At 36.7% G+C, this 27,227-nt stretch overlaps 1 protein-coding gene across 3 annotated transcripts in view; it reads right to left on the bottom strand.

Moving 5' to 3' along the window:
• Positions 1-27,227, bottom strand: part of FNIP1 (folliculin interacting protein 1) — a 165,688-nt gene that overhangs the window by 39,909 nt on the left and 98,552 nt on the right. For 2 of the 3 annotated variants that reach the window (XM_008014333.3, XM_008014334.3), the window contains 3 exons: positions 23,264-23,349; positions 4,514-4,660; positions 2,866-3,035 (listed from right to left, as the gene is read on the bottom strand). In XM_008014333.3, coding sequence (XP_008012524.3) covers positions 2,866-3,035; positions 4,514-4,660; positions 23,264-23,349 — 403 coding nt within the window. The remainder of the gene's footprint in view (positions 1-2,865; positions 3,036-4,513; positions 4,661-23,263; positions 23,350-27,227) is intronic. The other variant, XM_008014335.3, reaches the window with a different exon arrangement.

Raw genomic sequence — 27,227 nt, 5'->3', positions numbered from 1 at the left:
CACTTTTTAAAGGAACAAATATAAACAGGTCTCAAATAAATACATGCTATAGGTACTATTATGATAAATTTTCTCCTCTGGCTAACACACTGGCTCAAATATCACCATGCCACTGTTCTAAACTACTCCCACGATTCCCACGAATTACCAAGTAAGTTGAAATTACTTTGGTATGGCAAGTGAGTCTTTCATGATTCCCATTTTACTTTTCCAGCTTTATCTTCTTATACTTATTCTCCTTCTTGGCAGTCAGAAGAAGAAATCTTTATTCATGCAAAGACCCAGTTAAACTGGACCACTGAATATGCTCTGCACTTTTAACACCTACTCTTTACTCATGTGATGTCCTGTCCCTTTCCTCAATATCTCTGCCAGTCCATAGCTTCCCACCTAAGCATCCTCACTTGGGCAAAAGTAGGCTCCCCTGTTCAACTCCTACTAAACTTTTCATTTCTCTTATAGTTCCTCCTTGAATTATTATTGTTTTCTGCATATATATTACCTACAGTCTTAGACTGTTGACTTCTTGAGGGCAATTTCCAAATCATTCATCTTTATAGCACAGAGCCTTAGTCAGTCAACAAATGACTGTAGAATTAAAAAAGGATTTAAATGTCCCAATTTTAAAAATACTACTAATAATTTGATTTTTAAAAAGTCAATGCAATGGAATACTACTCAGCATTAAAAAGGAATAAACTATTAATACACACAAAATAGGTGAATCTGAATTATACTGAATGAAAGAGATCAGACAAACAAAGTGTATACTGCATGATTCCATTCATATAAAACTCTAGAAAATGCAAGTAATCTATCATGACAGAAAGTAAGCCAGTGGCTGTGTAGGGATGGTGGAAGAGGAACAGAGAAACTGGGGAGAAGAAGAGGGGGAGGAAGAGGAAGAGATTACAAAAAGGCATAAGGAAACTTTTGGAAGTGATGCAATATGATTACTGTTTTGATTGTGGTCATGGTTTCAGAGGCATATATGCGAAACTTATCAAATTGCTTTTTTTTTTTTTTTTTGAGACAGATTCTCGTTCTGTTGCCCAGGCTGTGGTGCAGTGGCATGATCTCGGCTCACTACAACCTCTGCCTCCGTGTTCAAGGGATTCTCCTGCCTCAGCCTCCTAAGTAGCTGGGATTATAGGTGCCTGCCACTACGCCCAGCTAATTGTTTTTTTTGGTTTCTTTTTGTTTTTTTTTTTTGAGACAGAGTCTTGCACTGTTGCCCAGGCTAGAGTGCAGTGGCGCGATCCCAGCTCACTGCAAGCTCTGCCTCCTGGATTCACGCCATTCTCCTGCCTCAGCCTCTCGAATAACTGGGACTATAGGCGGCTGCCACCATGCCTGGCTAATTTTTTGTACTTTTAATAGAGATGGGGTTTCACCGTGTCAGCCAGGATGGTCTCAATCTCCTGACCTTGTGATCCACCCGCCTCAGCCTCCCAAAGTGCTGGGATTATAGGCGTTAGCCACTGCACCGGGCCATTGTTTTGTATTTTTAGTAGAGGGAGGGTTTCCCCATGTTGGCCAGGCTGGTTTTGAATTCCTGACCTCAAGTAATCCACCCACCTCAGCCTCCCAAAGTGTTAGGATTACAGGCGTGAGCCACCGCACCCAGCCCAAATTGTGTACTTTAAATATGTGTTGGGCCGGGTGTGGTGGCTCACGTCTGTAATCCCAGCACCTTGGGAGGCCAACGTGAACAGATCGCTTGAGTCCAAGAGTTTGAGAGCAGCCTGGGGAACATGGCGAAACCCCATCTCTACAAAAAATGCAAAAACTAGCCTAGTGTGGTGGTATGCACCTGTAGTCCCAGCAACTTGGGTGACTAAGGTAGGGGGATCATTTGATCCCAGGGAGATTGGAGCTGCAGTGAGCCATGATCATGCCACTGTACTCCAGCCTGGGCAAAGGAGTGAGACTCCATTAAAAAAATGCATTTACTATATGTCAATTATAACTCAATAAAATGGAAGGGAATGGGGGAGGGAGCAAGGGAGAAAGCCAATAGGGAAGGAGGTTGGTTATATGAACTGATAAGCCATATGACAATCTACCTGGCAAGGTCAATCACCAGAGCAACCTAAGGAAAGTTACTATCCAATCACCAAAATGTTCTCATCTTACTCTTCTCCCATCATCTAACAGCAATAGAGTAGGAGCAGAAATAATTAGCAGCTACGTTTACCAGACAGTCTTAACCATTTTACATGTATTATCTCATTTAATTTTTACAACTTTTAAAGTATGTATCATCTATTATTATTCCCACTTTATGAATAAGGAAACTGTGATTCAAACGTGGTGTGCCTGACTCCACAGCCTGTGTCTTTAGCACCCTGCTATAATCCCTCCCTATTGCCCATGAACTTATCTACCACTTACTCTCCCCTCTTCCCCCACTTGTTTAGTGGTGTTTAACACTGAGGGAAACATTTTCCAAAATGACTTAGCAAGTGAACAAAAGTGGATCAACAGAAACCTCAGTGAACTGCTTCCCTCCTAACCAGATTTATTTTAGGTATCATGGGTGACTTTGTTGATTCATTCTTTCTTGCAAAGTACCTAACACAAAGTACAAAATCATAAAACACCCTGAAAATCTGGAGTTACTAGTAAACCAGCTATTAGCCTGCTCCTCTTGCCATACCTGCAGTTCTTCATCTATAAGGAATGATTTCACATCTAAGATGAGGATAGGATAAATTGCCAGTCATGAAAGGACAAGCAAAGCAGAGATGCTTTAGAATGCAGGAGGTAAAAGGATTTTATTTATTTTTGGTTTTGCTATAAAAATATTACAGATAGCTACAAAACAAGTTTAATATATACTGTAACAGTTGTCAGATTACATACCCAGTTGTGCCCAAAGTGGGTTATATGGATGAGTCTTTGCCAACATGTCCACACTCTGAGAGGAATGCTTTTCTAAAAATATTTTTATAGGTGGCTGTCCATTTGGCATGACTGTTGGAACCCAGGCAAGATGATTAGTCAGAACTGCAGTAATGAGAGCTGGCAAGAATCTGAAAACAAAATACATCTGATCAGATTCCAATCTGCCTTCATGAAACCTTAGGTTAAATGTAGTGACAGAGTAAGCAAGAAGAGTATATATGTTCATGTGGCCAAATGGCACCAAAAAAGCAGAGGAGAGAGGAAAGGATGAGTATATAACACCAGGATTAAAATGAAAGTTAATTGTGTCCGGTTGAGAAGGAGTTAAAAACTACTTAAAATAAAGGTAACATTCAAAAGAGCTATTGTAGATCATAAGTACAAAACAGAAATGCCATTTTACTTCAAAAATTATGGATTCTTTTTCTTTTTTGTGAGATGTAGTCTCGCTCTGTTGCCCAGGCTGGAGTGCAGTGGCGCAATCTCAGCTCATTGCAAGCTCCGCCTCCCCGGTTCATGCCATTTTCCTGCCTCAGCTATCCGAGTAGCTGGGACTACAGGCACCCGCCACCACGCCTGGCTAATTTTTTATATTTTTAGTGGAGACGGGGTTTCATTCTGTTAGCCAGGATGGTCTTAGCCAGGATGGTCTCAATCTCCTGACCTCATGATCCACCCGCCTCGGCTTCCCAAAGTGCTGGGATTACAGGCGTAAGCCACCGTGCCAGGCCCATTATGGATTATTTTCAGTGTTTAATCACACAATTCATTACTGAATCAACCAGCAGGTCCTTACATTTCCAAATTACCGAATGGGAAAATGAGGCAAAGTATTGAGCAAACTCTGTCTATCATCAAAGAGAATAAAAACATCTGAATTACTCATCTGGATTCCAAAGACTTAAATAGTTAAAAGAAAACAGTATGATAAAACATCACACTGAAAATGCATCACTAAAATCCTAGCATTTCCTTACATGTTTTTTTTTGTTTGTTTATTTTTTTGAGACAGAGTCTGGCTCTGCCGCCCAGGCTAGAGTGCAGTGGCATGATCTCGGCTCACTGCAAGCTCCACTTTCTGGATTCATGCCATTCTCCAGTCTCAGCCTCCCGGGTAACTGGGACTACAGGAGCCCACCACCACGCCTGGCTAATTTTGCTTTTGTATTTTTAGTAGAGATGGGGTTTCACCGTATTAGCCAGGATGGTCTCGATCTCCTGACCGCATGATCCACCCACCTCAGCCTCCCAAAGTGCTGGGATTACAGGTGTGAGCCACCACGCCTGGCCATCCTTACATGTTTTCTACCTCTTTTCTATGAAATAAAACTATAAACGGATACAATTCACAAAAAAATGGGCAGCCTCAGATAATTCTATGTCAGGAATTTTAATTACATAATTACAGACATTTTCACTGCTTTTCATTCATAAGGTTCTGTAATATTCTTCCATACCCTATCATTTAATTATTTTTTAGAATTCTGATTATTAATTTTGATTAATAATATAAAATAACTTCAAAGATAATGGATGATTCTTCCACATCTGTAATTGAGTTTGATTACAATATCTAGTTATAATAAATAAATAAATAAATTCATACTGATTTTTGGAAGCATTTTCCATTAGAAAAGTGAACTCCTTCATGAAACGATAGCAAAGGTGGTTCTTTTCTGGAGTCCCCGACATCATTGTAAGCCAGACAGGTTCTCCAATTCGTGGCATCGTGTAAAGATTACAAATTGTTGTTCTAAAAAGAGGAAGACACATTATGAAATGTATAGTTCCCAGAGTTACATACTCTTAAAATAATTTTAAGTTTATGTTGCCAGCTTCGGCCTTACACCTAGATTATTAAAGATTTTGAGAAAAGACAGTGGACCAAGTCCTTCCTTCCTTATCAACAACACAGTACCATGGGAAATGGTCTCAAAATATGTTGGTTCTGGTGTTGGCTCTCCCCACCAGTGACTGTGTGCCCCAGAGTAAATTATTTCCCTGCTTTAAGCATTTGTTTCCCATACCTGTAAAATGAAAGGATACCATGATAATTTCTAAAGCCCCTTCCAACTCCACATTTCTAAGGGGTATGCTGTACTTAAATATACTGCAAATAATCAACTACATATACAAAAGGAAAATATTCTAAATGAAGTAACGGCTTATCTATCTACCCACTCAAAACAACAGTTTATCTGCATCATTTTGTTGCCTATGCTAAGACTCTAGTAATGTTCTTCAGGACAGTGAGAACACTATACATACAAGCTATATTTTATGACTCTCTCAACCTTCTACAGTGTTTCCTTGAATCAACACAAGAAAAGATTATCACACAATTAGCAGAGTGCTTTCTTAGCTGTCTCTTGGACTAATTTAGACAATAGTTAGTCCTGTGACTTATACATTCTCCTGAAGGCTTCAAAGCATACTTTCAAGATGTTAATTATTTTCTTTTTACATCATTATCTATTTAGCAAAGCCCTATACATTTACTAGACTAAGCAACTCCTGCAAAGCCTTAGGCTTAAGAAACTAGTCAGTCTGGCAGAACTACAGAATGGTGCCCTACTTTCTACTTTTAAAAATAATGCTGTCTAGTAGAACCTGGCAATGATGGAAACCTGCACTGTCTGAAACAGTGTAGCCACTAGCTGTATGTGGTTACTGAACACATGACATGTGACCAGTATGATAAAGGAAGTGAATTTATTTTAATTAAGTTAAACAGCCACACGTGGCTAACAGCTGAGATTGTACTGTGCAATACTGCTCTCTGAGATTTCCACAAATTCTAATACCAACTTCAGTATAACTGTCTAACACCTAGGAGCCAAAAAAGAGAATAATTATCTTGCCTCTACAAGTTTTCTTGAATTTGAAACAATATAAACATGATGTATTACAATGGATAGAAACAATAAAAACAGGTCACTTTAATGAGCTCTCTGTAGAACATGCAATCATTGCTAAGAATTTTAAAATAAACGCAAAGGTATATTATAGAGCAAATATGACTAGAATACAAACTAGGAATATATGAAAATGTTTGTTTTTAAAGCTTATTACAGGTGTCCAGATATGATGGAAAACTGAAGACAAATGTGTATCCTCTCTTCAGTTTCTGAGGCCCCAAATGAACACCACCTAAGATTTGAAAACAGATAAACCAGTGCAACAAACAGAATTAGAGAGGAACCGGCTGGGTGCGGTGGCTCACACCTGTAAACCCAGCTCTTTGGGAGACTGAGGCAGGAGGACTGCTTAAGCCCAGAGTTCAAAACTAGCCTGGGGAACATAGCGAGACCCTGTCTCTATTATTTAAAAAATAAATTAATTAATTAAAAAAATTGCCAAGAAACTATTATTGAAAATTAAAATAGAGATTTCATGAAATTCTGGAAGACAAACATAGGGTGGAATTGTCACTGAAGTAGCAGAGTAGAGGAATTTATAAGGTCATAGTATCACAGACGGAGACATGGACAAAGGGGAGCTAATTTGCCCCACTAAAGCAAGAAGAAGCTCAAGACTCACAAATTTTGGGGAAAGTCATGACAGGAGCTAAGATACAGTACTGAAAATTGGGAGACTAATTCAAAGTCCATAAATGGTTGGCAGCTCCCTATCTCCTCTCCACTTCCCCAGAAAATGACTACAGATAGAAGAAAGCAGATATGGCAGTTGAATGGCCCAGAGGAATGACCTTTTCCAAACTCTTCCTGACATTTGTATCTTTCAGAGTATATAATCAGATATAGACTATACCTTGTAGTATTAAATCTTCATGGGATGGGGCGGGTGGTGGTATGAGAGGAGCAAAGATTAGGGGAAAAATAACTAAATATGCTTCTTCAGGTAATGATAATTAAAAAACACTGAAAAACACTGCCCTGAGATGAAGGTCGCCAGTTAAAAGCCTGATTATGCACAGAATTCCTAACCTACAGTTTGTTATCTCATTCTCAACTACAGAGCACAAGCAAAAACACTGATATTTAGAGAAAGCCTCTAAGAAGAGAAAGAAACAACAACAGAAACACACACACACTCACCCATATAAAATGACTCCAGAGGAAAACAGAAATAATGCAAACAATGGAAGAAAACTTTTAAACAAAACTTAATGTACATTAAAATTAAAGAATATGGCAGAGAATCTAATTTTCAAAGAAAAGGATTATCCAAAAATAAGAAAGCATCAAAGATTTGCTGAAATGAAAAAAAGCATAGAAGGGATAGAAAAACAAAACATTCACAAAAAGAGAAGGAAAATATGAAAAAAAAAAAAAAGGAACACAGAACAATCCAGGAGTACCAATTTCTAAAAAAAAAAACAAAAAAAAAAACAAAAGGATTCCAGAGAGAAAACAGAATGCATTGTAAAAGACAGTAGAAAAATTACCAGAGCTGAAGAACATGATGGTGCCATAACAATACTGAGATGATAAAGGACCAAGGAACAGGTGTAAAGTCATATATCATGTCAGAAAATAAATATGATCTAAAACTGATAAATCAGGAAACAGCAACATTATGTATACTTTTTAATAATACGGAGGTAAATAACAAGAAATAACTAATAGTTAAAAAGAGAACGTGTCTGGGAAGAATGGGGTGGATAGGATAGGATTCATTTGTTTTTAATTATTAGATCTTTCAGAAATTTTTGTTTCTTAATCATGTGCATATACTTTTTGATTAAAAGAAACAATGTATAAATAAACAAATACACTGATCATTTAAGAGTTTTTCATGAGTTTCTTCAACATATTACCGTCTACTATAAGTCTATGTGTCATGGGACAGAGCCAGATCACAAACAGTGGTATTAGTGGTCCACTGAGGGCCTTTGCTTTACTATTTTAGTATTTTATTTGTTTAAAAGTATTACATATGCTATGTCCTCAGAGTGTTGTCAAGTATAAAGAAGGCAAAGAAATTAACTACACAATAGTGCTTCTCACTATATACAACTCTACGTTGTTATCATTAACAATCTAGAAGTAATGCCCAGGTGCGGTGGCTCACGCCTGTAATCCCAGCACTTTGGGAGGTCTAGGTGGGCAGATCACCTGAGGTCGAGAGTTCAAGACCAGCCTGGCCAACATGGCAAAACCCCCTGTCTAATAAAAATACAAAAATTAGCTGGGTGTGGTGGTAAGTGCGTGTAATCCCAGCTACTCAGGAGGCTGAGGCACAAGAATCACTTGAACCCGGGAGGCGGAGGTCACAGTGAGCTGAGATTGCACCACTTCACTTCAGCCTGGGCAACAGAGCAAGACTCCGTCTCAAAAAAAAAAAAAAAAAACCTAGAAGTAATAGTTTATTCTAGAAATTATTTCTTTCTTCCTCACTAATAATTGTGCCCTATCATTCAATGGTAAGAAAAGCAAATACTTTCAGTAATCTGTCCCCTTATTTTTCCCAGTCTGTGCCCGGACAATGAAAGACTCTTTTAGTTGGGAGGAAACTGTGGGCATGATTTAGTTTTCTTTGATGTACCTAGGGTCTATGTAAAAATCTAAAGACTTCGTCTTTGTTAGGCAGCAATGTTAACTAAACATGCTTCCTGCTTCTCTAGCTTTCATGGTTTCTGTATACATGTAAATAATTTCCTTCCTCTTCTCAACTGCCCATAATTTACTAATCACTTGATCTCAAATAATCATTTACTTTAAAGATTATGTCATTGTTAATTTTAAATAATCCCTTAATTTAAGAAATACATTTATCTCTGTGTCCTCGGGGCATTGGTTCCAGAATTCCCATGGTTACCAAAATCCATGAATGCTCAAATCCCTTATGAAATGGCATCCTATTTGCATGTAATCCATGTACATCCTCCTGTACTTAAAACGATCTCACTTTGGGAGGCCGAGGCAGGCAAAGCACAAGGTCAGGAGATTGAGACCATCCTGGCTAACATGGTGAAAACCCGTCTGTACTAAAAATACAAAAAAAAATTAGCTGGGCGTGGTGGCAGCCGCCTGTAGTCCCAGCTACTTGGGAGGCTGAGGCAGGAGAATGGCGTGAATCCAGGAGGCAGAGCTTGCAGTGGGCCGAGATTGCGCCACTGTACTCCAGCCTGGGCAACAGAGCGAAACTCCATCTTTAAAAAAAAAAAAAACCGCACCTCACCTCTAGATTACTTATAATACCAAATACAATGTAAATACTATGTTAATAATTGTTATACTACGTTGGTTTTTTAATGTGTATTTTTTAAACTGCAGTTAATTTTTATTGTTTTTTCTTTTTCAAATATTTTGATCCGAGGTTGACTGATCTGCAGATGTGGAACCCACAGATATAAAGGGCTGACTGCAGGTCTATTCTTATTATTTGAGGTAGTTATGTTCTATAAAGTCCATTCAAGCACTGAATTAGCCACTGAACCACTGCCCCTAAGAAAAATAAAACAGGTTCCTATGAGCCTCTGGTCACATTTTCATCAAACCCTCAATACATAACCTTGATGTGCCTCTCTGTTTAAGGACATCTTATCTGATGCTGTTGATTCACTAATATTAAACTCATGGCTGACAGCACCATAAATAATGTCTGAAGGAAGCTTATCTAATACATGTATTTTTTCTGTAAGGTAAATCACAATCTTCTCACACTGAGTATTAGCATTTCGGCACTACATTTGGAAGCCATTTTTAACAGCAAAGTCACTAACAAAAAGCACAAAAACGCAAAAAATTTGGCACTAAATAAAGGTCAAAAAAGTACATTTGTTAACAGTATGAGAGTTAAAACAAGAAGGCAGAGCATTAGACCTTGTTTGATCTAAACTAGGAACATGTGCACCAGGCAACTCACATTTTTCACTGCTCTGCACATGTACACAAATTACTGCAAAAGCACTGCAAATATATTTGAGGTTACAAATAAATGTTATAAAGTAGGTGAATTCTAAAATACAAAATAAACAAATAGTGAATATCAACTGTATGTGTGAAACTATATATAGGTATACCTATATACCTTATATAGATATACCTCCTATTGAAAATTATAAAATATTATAAGAATATTTAATACAACTTTCATATTTGCACAGCAACTGAAGCAAAATAAACAATACAAATGGAAAGGCACGTAATCGTGACATATACTTTTATAGATTTTATAACTCGCATGTTGTAAATTCCAGGCAATCTTGAAAAGTCTAAGTCTAGGTCATTTGTACTATCCAATACCATAACAATTGACTCACAAGTATTTAATTAAAATTTTGAAAAATAAAAAAGTCTTTTAAAATCCAAGAGCAAGATCAGTATCCTGTTTGGAAGAAGTCTTACGACAGTATCTACTATTCTGGTAACCTCAGCTGGATCTATAATGACAGTGTTTCCTCAGAGCCCAAGCAGAGACTTTTGGCCTTTACCACAAAGCTTGTGACTGCAGAAATGAATTTGTCAATCCAATAGTATAATTAACTGCAAGTTCAAGGGCAAAGATTCACTGTCTTATACTAATGCAATAAGTGATACTCAAAAAGAATCCTGAAGGATTCTTTCAAGGAAATAAGCAAAAAGAACTATTGAAAACATATACTTACCATGTACCCACAAAATTTAAAATGTCTTGATTTCAATAAATAAAATAAAATGTATTGATTTCAATAAAACATATTTATAATAATTCTGGTGTAAATAAAGTAAACTAAAACAACTTAAACCAGACAAGGCATGGTGGCTCATGCCTGTAATCCCAGTACTGTGGGTGGTTGAGGCAAGAGGATCCCTTGACGACTGGAGTTCAAGATTAGCCTGGATTAACACAGTAACCCAATTACACAATACATTTGAAAAATATTAAAAAATACCACGGTTACAGTGAGCTATCCTCTGCCACTTCACTCCTGCCTAGGCAACAGAGTGAGACCCTCTCTCAAAAACAAAAACAATTTAAACTACAAAAATAAAAAAATTACAAATCCTGATTATTCATTGCACATTTCTTTTCTATTAGTGGCATAATATCTACTTCAGGGGAAGCAAAACCCTTAAAAATCTTTTGTTTTTTTGTTTTTTTTTTTTTTTAGATGGAGTTTTGCTCTGCTGCCCAGGCTGGAGTGCAGTGGCACGATCTCAGCTCACTGCAACCTCTGCCTCCCAGGTTTCCAGGTTCAAGCAATTCTCCTGCCTCAGCCTCCCCAGTAGCTGGGACTACAGGCAGGCAGCCGCCACTGCCCAGCTAATTTTTGTATTTTTTTTTTTTTTTTGAGACGGAGTCTTGCTCTGTAGCCCAGGCTGGAGTGCAGTGGCCGGATCTCAGCTCACTGCAAGCTCCGCCTCCTGGGATCACGCCATTCTCCGGCCTCAGCCTCCCAAGTAGCTGGGACTACAGGCGCCCGCCACCTCGCCCGGCTAGTTTTTTGTATTTCTTAGTAGAGACGGGGTTTCACCGTGTTAGCCAGGATGGTCTCGATCTCCTGACCTCGTGATCCACCCGTCTCGGCCTTCCAAAGTGCTGGGATTACAGGCTTGAGCCACCGCGCCCGGCCTAATTTTTGTATTTTTAGTAGAGACAGCGTTTCACCATGCTGGCCAGGCTGTTCTCAAACTCCTGACCTCAGATGATCCACTTTCCTCAGCCTCCCAAAGTGCTGAGATTACAGGAGTGAGCCACCGCACCTGGCTCCTTAAGAATCTTTGAGTAAGCTTTCAAGCAATCCTGCCTCACTCGACTTAAAAAAAAAAAAAAAAAAAAAAAATTCCAACTATAGATTAAATTTAGAAAAAAACGAGGCTATAAATTTTCATAGTTCTCAACTACTACTTACATTCATAAGAGGCCCATTTTATAGGTAGAGAAACCACTCTAGTTGTGTGTGTGTGTGTGCACGCGTGTGTTTGAATTGTGGTTAAGTTCAATCTTCCAGCTATGTAAATAGCACAGGCACTGTGGCACATGCACTGGGCTACAAGGGAATGTATGCAGAGTAAAGCTGTCATAAACCATCAGGAATAATAAATAACCAATTTTACCCAACTGATAGTATTTAGCTTATCAGGATATTAGGTTCAAAATGTCTTGATTTCAATAAAACATACAGATACCTTCCTTTGCATATACAATCACTCTTAAGAACCAGAAATTGCTCTTAATTTCAATACAAAACTGCTCTCAAATGCTGACTCTGACATCCCTGCTAAGAGTTGAACAGCAATTGTGTAAGACAAGGATTATAGTTCCATTACAGTAGCACAGAAGATACAATTTGGTAATTTTTCTCCTTGAAAAGAGTTTTGTTCTTTTTTTAAAGAGATGTGATCTCACTCTATCACCCAGGCTGAAGTGTAGTGGCACAATCACAACTCACTGCAACCTTGAATACCTAGTCTCAATCAATCCTACCAAGCCTCAGCCTCCTAAGTAGCTGAGACTACAGGCACATGCCACTTGAGCTGGCTACTTTGAAAATTTTTACTTTATAGAAATGAGGTCTTTTTTTTTTTTTACTTTAAATTTTGTGGGTACATTGTAAGTATATAAATTATGGGGTACCATGTGTAATAATCATATCAGGATAAATGGGGTATCCACCATCTCAAGCATATATCCTTTGTTATCAACAATCCAATCATACTCTTTTAGTTTCTTTTAAATGTACAATTAAATTACTATTGACTATAGTCACCCTGTTGTGCCATTAACAGACACAGGGTCTTGCTTTTTTTGCCCAGGCTGGTCTCAAAACTCCAAGCAATCGTCTCACCATGGCCTCCCAAAGTACTGCAATTACAGGCATGCGCCACCAAGCTCAGCCCTTGAATAAAGTTTAAGCCAGTTATTTCCAAAAGAGTTTGTGAAATATAGATGCTGGCCCCATACCTACTGATTCACACTCCAGGAGTTTGGGAAACAGTTTTCATTATACTTCTCTAGTGACAGCAGTACCTGAATGGATTTTTTTTTCTTAAAAAAAAAAAAGCATAGGTTTACTATGTAATTTAAATTCCAAAGAAAAGTCTAGATCAATTTAGGTTGTGGTTTGTTTGGCTCTTTTTCTTTTTTGAGACACAGTCTTGTTCTGTCACCCAGGCTAGAGTGTAATGGCACAATCTCGGCTCACTGCAACCTCTGCATCCCAGATTCAACTGATCCTCATGCCTCAGCCTCCCCAGTAGCTGGGTTTACAGGCATGCACCACCAAGCCTGGCTAATTTTTGTATTGTTTGTAGATACAGAGTTTCACTATGTTGCCCAGGCTGGTCTTGAACTCCTGGATTCAAACAATCCACCTATCTTGGCCTCACAAAGTGCTGGGATTACAGGCATGAGCTACTACACCTGGCCCAGTTTCAGTTTTTAACTCAACAAAGTTTTAAATCTTACTTCAATTCAATGTGTCCTTACATTAAAATATTGATTTAAAAATATTTGAACTTCCAATTTCAGCTTTGACCTGGAAAGAGCTTGGAAATCATTATTCTTGTTCTTAGAACAAGGAAAAAAACTGAAGGAACTGAAAAATCAATGACTTTTCTTAGTTACATCACCGAACTGAGGACAGAGGGAAAACCATCACCCTGAAAACTGAAAAAAATGGGTAAATACAGTGAATGACAACTGAGATCAAGTTACCTGAAGCAGAAGCCTTTGGAACCAATAACCAGTAGGAGCACTTAAATAGTAATTGACTAACTGATGAAGATTGAGTGTGAATTCCTCTCAATGACAAAAACTCCTAGGGGCCTAGTCTTAGGGAGACTTCCCCCATTTTCATGGGGTACTACCAGATTTTCATGGTGAAAATCAGAGAAACATCTGGCTATGTTTTGGACAGAGGTAGTGACAAAGTAACAGTTTTGAAATATTCCTAGAGCATTCTCCAAAACAAAGGTCTGCCCTCCAAATAAAACTATTTTACCAGAGCCTTATCTAACTTGAGAGAGGAGCAGCCTTCCTGGCTGGCCTCTGAAAGGAAAAAAAGGCGGCAGGGAGAGGGATGGCTAAGAAATACTTCCAAAGGTCACATCCCGGAAATTCAGACTAAAAAAAACAAAATCAGATTTAATTATAAGATCACAGAGCATTTCCCCTTCTTCTCTCCAACACCTTACTTCCATATCAATATGGCTCCAGTGTAACAAATGCAGATTACAACTAAAAGAGCTGTAGGACACAGAATTTATTCAAAGTAGTTCCTGGGGAAAACAAAAGAAAGAGGAGTTTAAAATTAAAAAAAAAAAAAAAAAAAAAAGGAAACCATGGGAAATCGAAGCTTCTGGCACCTACAACTAACACTACAGCAAACATTAAACACATCTAAGGTTCCTTGCTAGGTTAATATAAAACTTAATACTAAAATCTTATTAAACTCAGTTCCTATATCCTAACACATCATATATAGCTATCAACAAAAAATTGGAAAGCAACAAAAACTAGTCTGAACAGACAAAGTAGGCATCAAAATCAAACTCAAATTTGCCAAAGATTTTAGAATTATCAGAATGGGAATTGAAAATTATGATAAATATGTTTATTTTATATAATATATATTATGATTACTGTTGCTCTAATGTTTACAATAGACAACATGCAACACCAGATGAGCATGGAACAGAGAGATGGAGAGCCAAAAAATCAAAAGGAAATGCTAGCAATTAAAAAAAAAAAAAACAGGAGCAGGAATAAAGAATGCTTTTGATAGGCACATCAGCAGACTGGACATGACCAAGGAAACAATCAATGAGCTTGAAGGTATGTCAATAAAAATTCCCAAACTGAAAAGCCAAGAGAATAAAGGATAAAAAATAATATCCAGGAACTGTGGTACAATTACAAAAATATACATGTAATAATACAAAATGGAGAAGTAAAATATATGAATAATAGCTTAGAATTTAAAAAAATTACTAACAGACAACAAACCATAGATGCAGGAGGCTCACAGAACACCAAGCAGGATAAATACCAACAAATCTACTCCTATATATATCATACTCAAACTGCAGAAAACCAAAGACAAAAATCTTATTAGAAGTAAGAAGGACAAAAACAACCTTACCTATAGAAGAGTAAGAACTGCATTACAGTTCTTGTTAGAAACTATGCAAACAAAGAGACTAGGGAAAAATGGTTAAAACATTGAAAGAAAAACAATAGAATTCTGTATCCAGCAAAATAATTCAAAAGGAAAAGAGAAAGAATTCCTCAGACAAAAACTGAGAGATTTGATGGCAGAAAAAATGATATTTAAGATAGGTTAAAAGATATTTTTCAGAGAAAACAGGTTAGAAACGCAAATCTACATAAAAAGAGTATTTGAAAAGTAATAAATGTAAAATAAAGTCTTTCATTTTCCTTATTCTAAACTGACTTAATAGAAAAATAATTGTTTAGGGTAATAAAAATGACAACATATTGAACGATCATAGCTAATGGAAAATTAAATTGAATGACAGCAATGTTACAAGGGATGTGATGTGAGGGAAAATTGGAATATTTTGTTATGAAGTATGTGCACTCCCTGTGAAGCAGTACAGGGAAAGTTAGTAAGGATATAATAGAGCTGAACAGTACCATCAGTCAACTGAATCTAATTAACATTTATACAATACCTCATCCAAAAACAGGATAATACACAATCTTCCCATGCTGACAGGGAACATTTGCCAAAATGGACCACATTCTAGGCCATAAGACACACCTTAGCAAATTTAAAATAATAGAAATCATACAATGTATATTCTCAAATCACAATGAAACTAGAAATCAGTAAGAAAAAGATAACTGGAAAATCCCCTAATACTTGGAGATTGAACAACATGCATCTAAATAACACATAGGTCAAAGAAGACATTGTGAAAGAAATTTTAAAGTATTTTGAACTAAATGTAAATTCAACTTATCAATTCTTGTGAATGCAGCAAAAGGAGTGCTTAAAGGGAAATTAATAGTATTGAATACATGTATCAGAAAAGAAGATCTAAAATCAACGATCTAAGCTTTAATCTTAGGAAACTAGACAAACAGCAGCATAAAACTAAAGCATTCAAGAGATAAGGAATAGTAAAATCTAGAGCAGAAATTATTGTAATTGAACAGAAAATCAATAGAGAATATCAACAAAACCAAAAGCTGGTTCTCTGAAAAGATCAGTAAAATTTTTAAGCCTTTATCCAGGAAACTAAAAAAAAAAAACACAAAAAGAAACAAATTATAAATATCAGAAACAAAAAGAGGGATATCACTACAGATACAATGAAAATTAAAAGGAGAATTAAGGGATTATATGAACAAGTCTATGCCCACAAATTTAGATGAAATGAACCAATTTTTTGAAAAACACGCACTGCCGAAACTCACAGAAGGTGAAACAGGTAACTTGAATAGCCTATGTCTACTTAAAAATTGAATCAATAATTATCTTCTCCTGGCAAACAAAGAATAGAGGGGAACTACCTCAACTTGAAAGAATATCTACAAGAAACCTACAGCTAACATCATACTTACGGTGAGAGACAGGATGTTTTTCCCCTGCGACTGGGAGCAAGGTCAAGATGTGTCCTCTCACAACTCTCATTCAATATCATACTGGAAGTTATAGCTAGGGCCGTAAGAAAGACACAAAGATAGAAAAAAGAGGGAAGGAAGGAAAGAAGGAAGACAGAAAAAGTATACATGTGGAAAGGAAATAAAACTATTTGTAGAAGACTTGATTTTCTATATAAAAAGTTTCAAAGAATCAACCAAAAGAAAACAAAAACTGCTGGAACTAATAAATGATTATAATGAGGTTGCAGAAAACAATGTAAATATACAAAAGTCAACTGCTTTCCTGTAGACCAGCAATGAACAACTGAAATGGGAAATTAAAAACAATACCATTTACATTAGGTTCCTTCCCCCTGCCCCCCCAAAAAACAAGTATAAATCTAAGAAAATATACACAGAGTCTATATAAGGAAAACTACAAAATTCTGTTGAAAGGAATCAGATGATCTAAATAAATGGGAAGAGTTTCCATGGTAATGAATAGGAAGACTCTAAAATGTCAGTTCTTCCCAATTTGATCCATAGATTCAACTCAATCCCAGTCAGAATCCCAGCAAGTTATTTTGTGGACACCTACAAACTGATGTTAAAGTTTATATAGAAACAAAAAAGACCCAGAATAATCAACATAATACTTAAGAATAAAAACAAAGTTGGAGGACTGATACTACTGAACGTCAAGATTTACTATAGAGATACAGTAATTAAGATAGCATGGGGATTGGAAAATAAAGGAGATGCCGGTCTAAGGACACAAAATTTGGCATGGGGGCTCATGCATGTAATCCCAGTACTCTGGGAGGCCAAGGTGGGCAGATTGCTTGAGGCCAGGAGTTTGAGACCAGTCTGGCCAACATAACAAAACCCTGCCTCTACTAAAAATACAAAAATTAGCCAAGTGTGGTGGCACACACCTGTAGTCCCATCAACTTGGGAAGCTGGGGCATGACAATCACTTGAACCCGGGAGGTGGAGGTTGTAGTGAACCAAAATTGTACCACTGTACTCCAGCCTGGAGGACAGAGTGAGACTGTCTTAAAACAAAAAAACAAAAAAGCAAAAAACAAAAAAAGAAAAAAATTTCAGGGCTCACGAGATCTATTACACATCATGGCAACTACAGTTAATAATAATACTATATACTGGAATATTGCTAAGACAGTAGATTTTAAGTCTTTTTAATGACAAAAATGATAATTACGTGAGGTAATAGATATGTTAAATAGCTTGACTGAGCCATTCCACATGTGTACACATATCAAAACATCATTTTATACACTGTAAAGATACACCATTTTTACCTGTCAACTAAAAAAACAACAAAAGCAAGGTAATGGCCAAATACATATATATATATATATATATATATATATATATATATATATATAGTCACAGAGATCAACAGAACAGAACAGAACAGAACAGAACAGGGAGCCCCCAGACTCACACAACTGGAGTATAAACTGATCTTTGACAAAGGAGCAAAGGTAATTCAATTGAGAAAAGAAAGTATTTTCAGCAAATGGTGCTGCAACGACTGGACATCCACATGTAAAAGCATGAATCTAGACAAAGACCTTACAGTTTTCATAAAATTAATTCATAATGGATCATAGTTATAAGCATAAAATGCAAAACTATAAAGTAGACAGAAAATTACACTGGAGAAAATCTAAATGACCTTGGGTTAGGTGATGAATTTTTAGATATAGCACCAAATACTATACAAGAAAGAAAAATTGTTAAGTAGGACTGCATTAAAATTAAAAACTGCTCTGTGAAAGACACTGTTACAAGAATAAGAAGCCACAAACTGGTAAAAAGTATTTTTTTTAATCTGACAAAGAACTGGTATCCAAAATAAAACAAAACAACAACAAAAATCTTGAAAACTCAACAATAAGAAAAAAAAGGCCAACTTAAAAAGGACAAAAAACCCAAACAGACACCTCACCAAAAAAGATACACAGACGGCAAATAAGCATTTGAAAAGATGCTCAACATATGCCATTAGGAAACTTCAAATTAAAACAATAATGACACATCACTACCTGCCTCTTTGGAGAGCAACAGCAACTCTAATTGCTGGTGGGAATGCAAAATGGTACAGTCATTTTGGATGACAGTTTGATCATTTCTTACACAGTTAAATACAATTTTTACATAATATCCAGCAATCATGCTCCTATGTATTTTTCCAATTGAGTTGAAAACATGTCCACATAAAACCCCAAACATGAATATTTATAGCAGTATTATTCATAATCACCAAAAGCTATAAGTAAGATATCTTTCAATAGGTGAATGAAAATGAATAAACAAACTGGGTTACATCTATATAACGGAATACCACTCGGTGATGAAAAGAAATCAGCTATTAGGTAAAAACAAAAGCAATAACAACACCACTACCAAGGAAGAATCTTATGAAAGACTGGCTAAGTGAAAGAAGTCAGTCTGAAAAGTCCACATAGTATATGATTTCAAGCATACAACCTTCTGGAATTGACAAACATATAGAGACAGTAAAGAAGTAAAGAGAACAGTGGTTGTCAGCAGTTAGTGAGTAGGGATAAACAGGTAAAGCACAGGGGATTCTTAGGGTGGTGAAACTATTCTATATGATACTATAATTGTGTATATGACATCATACATTTAATAAAAACCATAGAACTATCCAACAGAGTGAACTTTAATGTAAATTTTGGTCTTTGGTTAAAAATAATGTATTAACATTAGTTCACTGGTTTTAACAAATATATCATACTAATGCAATACATTAATAACTGAGGCCGGGTGTGGTGGCTCACACCTATAATCCCAGCACTTTGGGAGGTCAAGGCACACAGATCACTTGACACCAGGAGTTTGACACCAGTCTGGCCAAAATAGTGAAACCTCGTCTCTATTTAAAATATAAAAATTAGCTGGGTGTGGTAGTGCACGCTTATAAACCTAGCTATTCAGGAGGCTGAGGCACATAATCACTCGAACCCTGGGAGGCAGAGGCTGCAGTGAGTTGAGATCATGCCACTGCACTCCAGCCTGGGCCACAGAGTGAGACACTGCCTCAAATAAATAAATAAAGCATTAACTGGGAAAACTGTAGGTTGTGGGAGAGGGCTATATGAAAAAACTACTATTTGCTCAATTTGTCTGTAGATCTGAAACTGTTCAAATTAAGTCTATTCATTGTGTGCATGGGCACGTGCGTGCACAAATGCATGCATCAAACTGGGAAAATAAAGTTACTTACAGTTATTTATACTCTTAACTGATAATACAGAGTGGCCAAGAAATACAGAATCTAAGAGATAGGCATGTCTTAGAATTTACCATTTAGTTACTGTTTCGTTTTGCTGTCCCCCACTCCCACTCACAACATTCCAGAAGAAAAGAAAGAAGAGATAGTCATTATTCAGCCTGTGCAGGGCTAGCTCTTCAGACACAAACATGGATAGTATCAGAAGATGCACGAAAATCAGACTGCACTACAAATTAAAAAAGAATAAGGTCTAGATTAATGGCTATAAATCATCAACTCCTAAAACAGAAGTACAAACTAATAATCTTCAGAGGCCCAGCAGGAATAAAATTATACAATATACGGGTTAATACAACTGACTGAGAGAGATAAAGCCTATGCCAAACTAAAGAAAGCTTATTTGGCCTACAGGCCTAAGGGTTCAAATGTTTATTTAAAAAACACAGTAGTCACATAAAATGTCTGCTGGCTGGCTAGAATTCCACCACCTACAATTTACCTGCTTTCAAAAATTATGTTCAACATTGAGAAAACAGAAAACCACTTATCTTGAGCTTAATATGGGCTTCTTTTTTCTCAACTGTAGAATACTTACTGAAATATCAAATCAATGGTGAGGATATGTATCCTAGGCAGGCCTAAACCATTAACATTTGGTTTAAGCAACTTCATATAATTTACTTCCTAAATCATAAAGAAGATACCTAAACATTTATATTAAAACAATACAACTCAAAGAAATTCTCATCTCAAGCAAATAATCCTGATGTTAAAATTATTTCTATCTTACATTCGTAAAATCATCAAATTTCATGTTTTCACATAACTTCCAGAAACATACAAACAGGGCTATACAAATTGAGAAGTTATGAAGCCAAAGTAGACTACACATTGGACAGCTCATAAAAATTGCTCTAAATTTCCTCTGCGAATGTATTTGATTCTGCTATTCTTCATCTATAAGAAACATTTATATAACATTTTTATTTAATCATGAATGGCACCCAAAATGTGATAATCTCAACCTTTAAGGTTTAAGTATGAAGAAATAAAATTGTGAATAACTTTGCATATAATTCAGATATAAAGAGTGAAGATGCCAGTGAACAACAAAAAAAACACACTGATTACTGTATCACTAGAGTTTGTGTCCCAAAATGAAAAAGTTTTAGAGATTGATTTCAAAACAATGTGAATATGCTTAACACTACTGAACTGTACACTTAAAAAATGATTTATAAAGCTAAATCTAATGTTATATTTTTACCACAATAAAAATATTAAATTAAAATGTTATTTGTTAGCATGCTTCATATAATTAAAAAAGTCTAAAATTAACGTTAAAATAAAATTAATATATGGCAGAAATATCATCTCAAATATAGTTTTTGCCTGTACAAATTATTTCTTTCTAATACCAAAAAATAACGTAAGTTGAAATTAAATTCTGTTTCTCTCTACATTTCCCCTAACCACTGAGTTTACTGTACAGAACAGTAAGACATATTTAACTAGCTTTTCATGTCTTTTATCCTAAACATTACGATGCATAAACCAAATGAATGAGTAGACATTATTCTCTTTTTCAATAATTGAGTTAAATAAATGATTATTATACAATAGTCATAAAGTAAATTTCTTCAATTTAAATCTACCACTCTTTAGCTCAGTTTTTTAAAAAGTTTTATATATTTTAAAAGTTTTAAAATTTTATGTATATGTATGGCATGCCTACAGTTTCATCATAGCAATCCTGCAGTTTCACAAGCTAAAACAGCCTTTCACCCCAAGATATGATGGTCCATTTAAACAAACAACAATCTAGAAGCTCCCTGCCCCAATAAGAGACCACAGAGTTGTCAGTTAAAAAACTATGTAGTTTTTCTAAAAGTAAGGTACATAGACTACTGGTAACAATAAAATTTACACAGTGGTACACAGTGTACATAATGTGGTATATAAATACACATTATTACTATTATTGTTGAGACAGGGTCTCACTATGTTGCCCAGGCTAGTCTCAAACTCGTGAGCTCAAGCAATCTAACCACCTTGGCCTCCCAAAGTACTGGGATTACAGGCACATGCCAATACGCCCTGCCCAGATACACATTTTTAATTTTAGTTACTATAAATTTATTTTTATAGCTAGTTTTATTATGGTAAAGCATATTGTTTCCCTATCTAGGATAATAAAGTTTCATGTTGAAATAAATTTATTTAGGTATAAAAGATGATCAAATTTAAAGAGAAACACTAAATTTAAAAAGTATACATGATACATAAATTTGGCAAAATTGTTAAGATATGATGTAAGTAACGTAAGTTGGGAAGCACTGCTGTAGGTTATGTTTACCATAGGCCAAGTGCGGTGGCTCATGCCTGTAATCCCAGCACTTTGGGAGGCCAAAGCGGGCGGATCATTTGAGGTCAGGAGTTTGAGACCAGCCTGGCCAACATGGTGAAACCCCGTCTCTACTAAAAATAAAAAAAAATTAGCCAGGCATGGTGGCATGCATCTGTAATCCCAGCTACTGGGGAGGCTGAGGCAGGAGAATTGCTTGAACCCGGGAGGCAGAGGTTGCAGTGAGGCAAGATCACGTCACTGCACTCTAGCCTGGGCGACAGAGCAAGACTCCACCTCAAAAAAAAAAGAAAAGAATGGTGCCACTAACGTCAAGCATTCTGCTAAGCACCTTACACACACAATCTCATTTGATCCTTATAACAATCTATTAGATTATTACTAAATTGAATTTACCTATTTTATACTAGAAAACTAGGGGTCAAAAATGCTAATGCACTTGCCCAAGATCACCAGAGGTAGTAAATGACAGAGCCAGGGTTAAAACCCACATCTGTCTGACAGATTCTAGAGTCTTAGTTTTCACTCCCTGTGCTATACTATCTCTTTAGTCTAAAGGAGGAAAGATTGAGAAAATGAAGTAGACCTAAACCGAACCTCTTGTCAAGGGAGACATACCAGTCAGTTAGTATAATTCCCAACATAAGATCATTTGTAATATGTATGTTTGTCACATAGTTAGAAGACAGCTACAGTAGTTGTTGGGACTTCAGGTACAAGCTTTGTTGAGCCAGAAAACCCTGGCGGAAGGACTATTCACTGTGCCATATCTAGAGAAACGATCAAGCAACAAAGCCATTTAGAATATCAAGTTCATGTTCCTTATATCCATATATCCTTGTATCTCTTGTATTTAAGAATATCTGATTACTACCACTGGTTAAATACCACTTAACAGTCCCTACATCTAGGATCCCAAGAGAGAACAAAGCATACTTTTGCTAGAACAAGGGTCTTTCCTGGTCATATTTGCTTGTCAAATGGCCCAATACTGAAAAACATACCACTGATGGCTCTCAATGTGCTTGACTCTCAAGCACATTTGAGATGTAGTAACATAGGAGCCAATGGTCTACTGAATTACACCATCATATGACTATAGGACAAAGAAATTAAATTTTATTAGAACAAATTAAAGAAAAGAAATAAATCTTCCTGTGTACACTATGAATTAACTGCGTTATGGAAAGCTGGGGAATATGTACCTGAATTCATTTAGGGCATCAACTATTCGATTATATGCCAAACTCCTCTGACTGGCATCAGCTGATCTCCGGCTCATTTTCATAGCCTTGAAAACAATCATTAAGATAGTTAATTCTTATGTTAATCATGAGCAAAACATGGAAAAAGGAGTCTTTTTTAGACAGAGTCACATATTTATACAACGCTCTACCAAAATTCTTATCGAGAAAGAAATAAAGAAGGTAAATGCATTTATTGTGGCTTTTTCTTCTACACATTTGGTAATTAATGAATGGTTGAACAAAATTCAAAATTTTCAACTGTTTTCAATCTCTTATTTTTAAAACTGCAGATGACTGTCAACACATAAAAAAACTGATATTGACAGTTTCTGGGTTATAAAAAAACTTATTTTTCCCAAACAGAACAAGACATAATGATAACTCAATAACAACAACTCATGGTTTTACGCTTATATTTCACAGATAACACTTTTATTAACTCTTTTTTTTTTTTTTTCTGACAGAGTCTCACTCTGTCGCCCAGGCTGGAGTGCAATGGCGCGATCTCGGCTCACTGCAACCTCTGCTGCCTGGGTTCAAGCAATTTTCCTGCCTCAGCCTCCCAAGTAGCTGGGATTACAGGCGCCTGCTACCACACCTGGCTAACTTTTATAATTTTAGTAGAGACGGGGTTTCACCATGTTGGCCAGGCTGGTCTTAAACTCCTGACCTCGTGATCCACCCACCTCAGCCTCGCAAAGTGCTGGGGTTATAGGCGTGAGCCACTGCACCCAGCCCTGCTAACTCTTTTCTAAAGATTTGCCCAGCCTAGCCAACATGGCAAAATCCTGTCTATACTAAAAATATGAAAATTAGCCAGATGTGGTGACACACGCCTGTAATCCCAGCTACGAAGAAGGCTGAGGCATGAGAATCGCCTGAATCCAGGAGTCTGAGGTTGCAGTGAGTCGAGATCATGCCACTGCACTCCAGCCTGGGTGATGGAGTAAGACTGTCTCGGGAAAAGAAAAAAAAAAAAAAAAAGGAATATAAAGATTCTACAGTAAGATATCTAAAGATAATAGCAATATTTGCTTTTTTTTTTAAGACAGAGTCCCCCTCTGTTGCCAGGCTGGAGTGCAGTGGTGGTGCAATCTTGGCTCACTGCAACCTCTGCCTCCCGGGTTGAAGCGATTCTCCTGCCTCAGCCTCCCGAGTAGCTGGGACTACAGGTGCATGCCACCATGCCCTGTTTTTGTATTTTCAGTAGACACGGGGTTTCACCATGTTGGCCAAGATGGTCTCCATCTCTTGACCTCGTGATCTGCTCACCTCGGCCTCCCAAAATGCTGGGGTTATAGGCATGAGCCAACATGCCCGGCCAGTATTTGCTTTCTTAAAATACATATAGCCAAGGTTGAAAAGCCTTAATCTAGGTAGACAAAAAGGGGATCAGGATTAGGATATGGAGATCAAAAAGAATTTAATCTTTTATACTTTTTCAAAGAGAACTGAATTCTGTATTCTTTATGTAATTACAAAGTGATTAAATATTGTTTAAAAAACACAATTAAGATGTCAGCCTACTTCAGGCCAGAAATCATGTTCCTGTACACTCAAAAGCTTCAGAGGGTGAAAGTGAAACATACTTCATATTTTTTCAAACTGTTAAGATACTGGCAATTTATAAAGAAGTGAATATTATTTTGCTAGAATTTAGTAGCGTTCTTCCTTAATCTTATCAGCAATGCTATTTTTAAATTAAATCACAAATCTCAAAAGGTAGAAGACTTCAAAATAATTGCCAAGGTGTGCAGAAACAAAATTCATACCTTTTATTAAAAAAAAGTTTGAAAACTAGCCCTAGAAGATAACTTCTTTGGATGGTACACTATTCACTATTATTTTCTATTCTTAATAATATTCTATCATTAAGTAACTACTATAGAACTTTAAAAATTAAGTCCCATTCACTTATGTAAAAGCATTCGTTTAATTTTATCTTTCAGCTTTAATAAAAAATGGGATACTACAATTGAACAAATATCCAAACAACTATAAGCATTAACAATGTACATTTTAGGTCGGGGTCCCAACCCCTGGGCCGTGGACCAGTACCCGTCAGTGGCCTGTCAGGAACTGGGTCGAACAAGTGAGTGAGCGAGCATTACTGTCTGATCGCTGCCTCCTGTCAGATCAGGGGCAGCATTAGATTCTCATAGGAGTGCATACCCTATTGTGAACTGTGCATGCAAGGGATCTAGGTTGCACGCTCTTATGAGAATCTAATGCCTCTGAAACCATGGCAACTGCCCATGAAAAAATTATCTTCCCCAGCCCTGTCCATGAAAAAATTCCCCAGCCCTGTCCATGAAAAAATTATCTTCCACAAAACTGGTCCCTGGTTGCCAAAAAGGTTGGGGACTGCTGCTTTAGATTACAGAATTATAAAAGTGTTAAAATATGAAAACACTTGAAAAGTAATCTTTAATGAGTTCTATAATGCCTATTTCAAACTAACTCAAAATGTCAGTTCACCCACAACTTATTACTGTGTGTGATGACTTTGGCTAGACTACAAAATGTGAGAGCAGTCAATTGAAGAAATGTAATCAGTGTCTAACTTAAGAAAAGGTAAATGAAAATGGCCTTTACTCATCTGTTCAATAAAAAAGTACTGCTAATGAACTATTTATTTTTTGACATATTCAATATGAATAACTAACATCTATGTCTTCTCTAGAGGCAGATGATCCTTAGTCACTAATGAGTTATTGAGATACATCCTTTCTAAACCATTCTAACGGGTCTACCCACCTCTCGTCTCTTATTCCAGTCTCTTCAAAACACACTACCAAGTGCTCGTTTCAGCAGCTATATACAAAACACACTGCCAAGTTAATCTCTCCAAAGTATAACTTGCAAACAGCCTTAAAGAAAAAGTCAGAACTCCCTGGCAAGCACTCTACATTCTTTGTCATCAGGTCCTCATTAACTTCGCCAGTTGTATCTCTCACTATTCCTCTTTATATCCTTTCCCCTCCACAGACTGTTGCAAAAAACTCTGGTGACAGCCACTGATTTTATCAGCTCACCTTCTGGGAATCTCCTCTAAAAAATAATCTGGAAAATTCGCCAAGATGTTAACAGTAGGGTAGCAACAATTGTGAAAAAGTAGAAATGGCCTAACAGGGAAACTATTACTTCAATTGAGGAGACCTACTAAAACATATGTGAGAACCATTTACAATAACTTGAGAAATGTGTATGTGACAATGGTGTTTTTTATTTTACTATTTGAGATAGGGACTCATTCTGTTGCTACAGTGCAGAGGCACAATCACAACTCACTACAGCCTTGACCTTCTGAGTTCAAGCGCTCCTCCTGCCTCAGCCTCCCTAGTAGCTGAGACTACAGGTGTGCACCCCCATGCCTGGCAAATTTTTAAATTTTTTTTGGTAGAGACAGGATCTTGCCATGTTGCTCAATCTGAGTTTTCTTAAATGAGCATATAATTTGAAAAATGTAGACACAGCACAATCCCTACCAAGTAAAAGCACAAAATGTATAGAAAAGGCCTACATAAGATTTTTCAGCAATGAGTTTACTGTGTTCCTTTCGGGTGGCAAGAATGTCAATTTTCTTGCTATTCTGCTATATCCGATTTTCAGAACTTTATGTTTCAAAACATCCTATACATCCTTCAAAATGCAGTCCAAATGAACTTCTTCCCAATAGGAAGTCATTTCACTTTCCCCCCAATTTCTAAAAAAACTTTTGTTTGTCCTTCCTTTTTAGCTTAGATTCTAATATTTCACAATTTACTTTACATATTTGTATTGTATATACTATCTCAGTAGCAATTGACAAAAGTGATCAATCCTTCCTTGAAATACTTTCTGTATTTGGCTTCCCCAAAAGAATAGTCTTGCTTTTTCTCCTAATTGAACAGCCAATCCTTTTCCTTCTCCTCTGCTGGTT

Source organism: Chlorocebus sabaeus, chromosome 23 (assembly GCF_047675955.1).
Source record: "Chlorocebus sabaeus isolate Y175 chromosome 23, mChlSab1.0.hap1, whole genome shotgun sequence".
NCBI lineage: Eukaryota > Metazoa > Chordata > Mammalia > Primates > Cercopithecidae > Chlorocebus > Chlorocebus sabaeus.
This window is presented reverse-complemented; position numbering and strand designations above follow the sequence as displayed.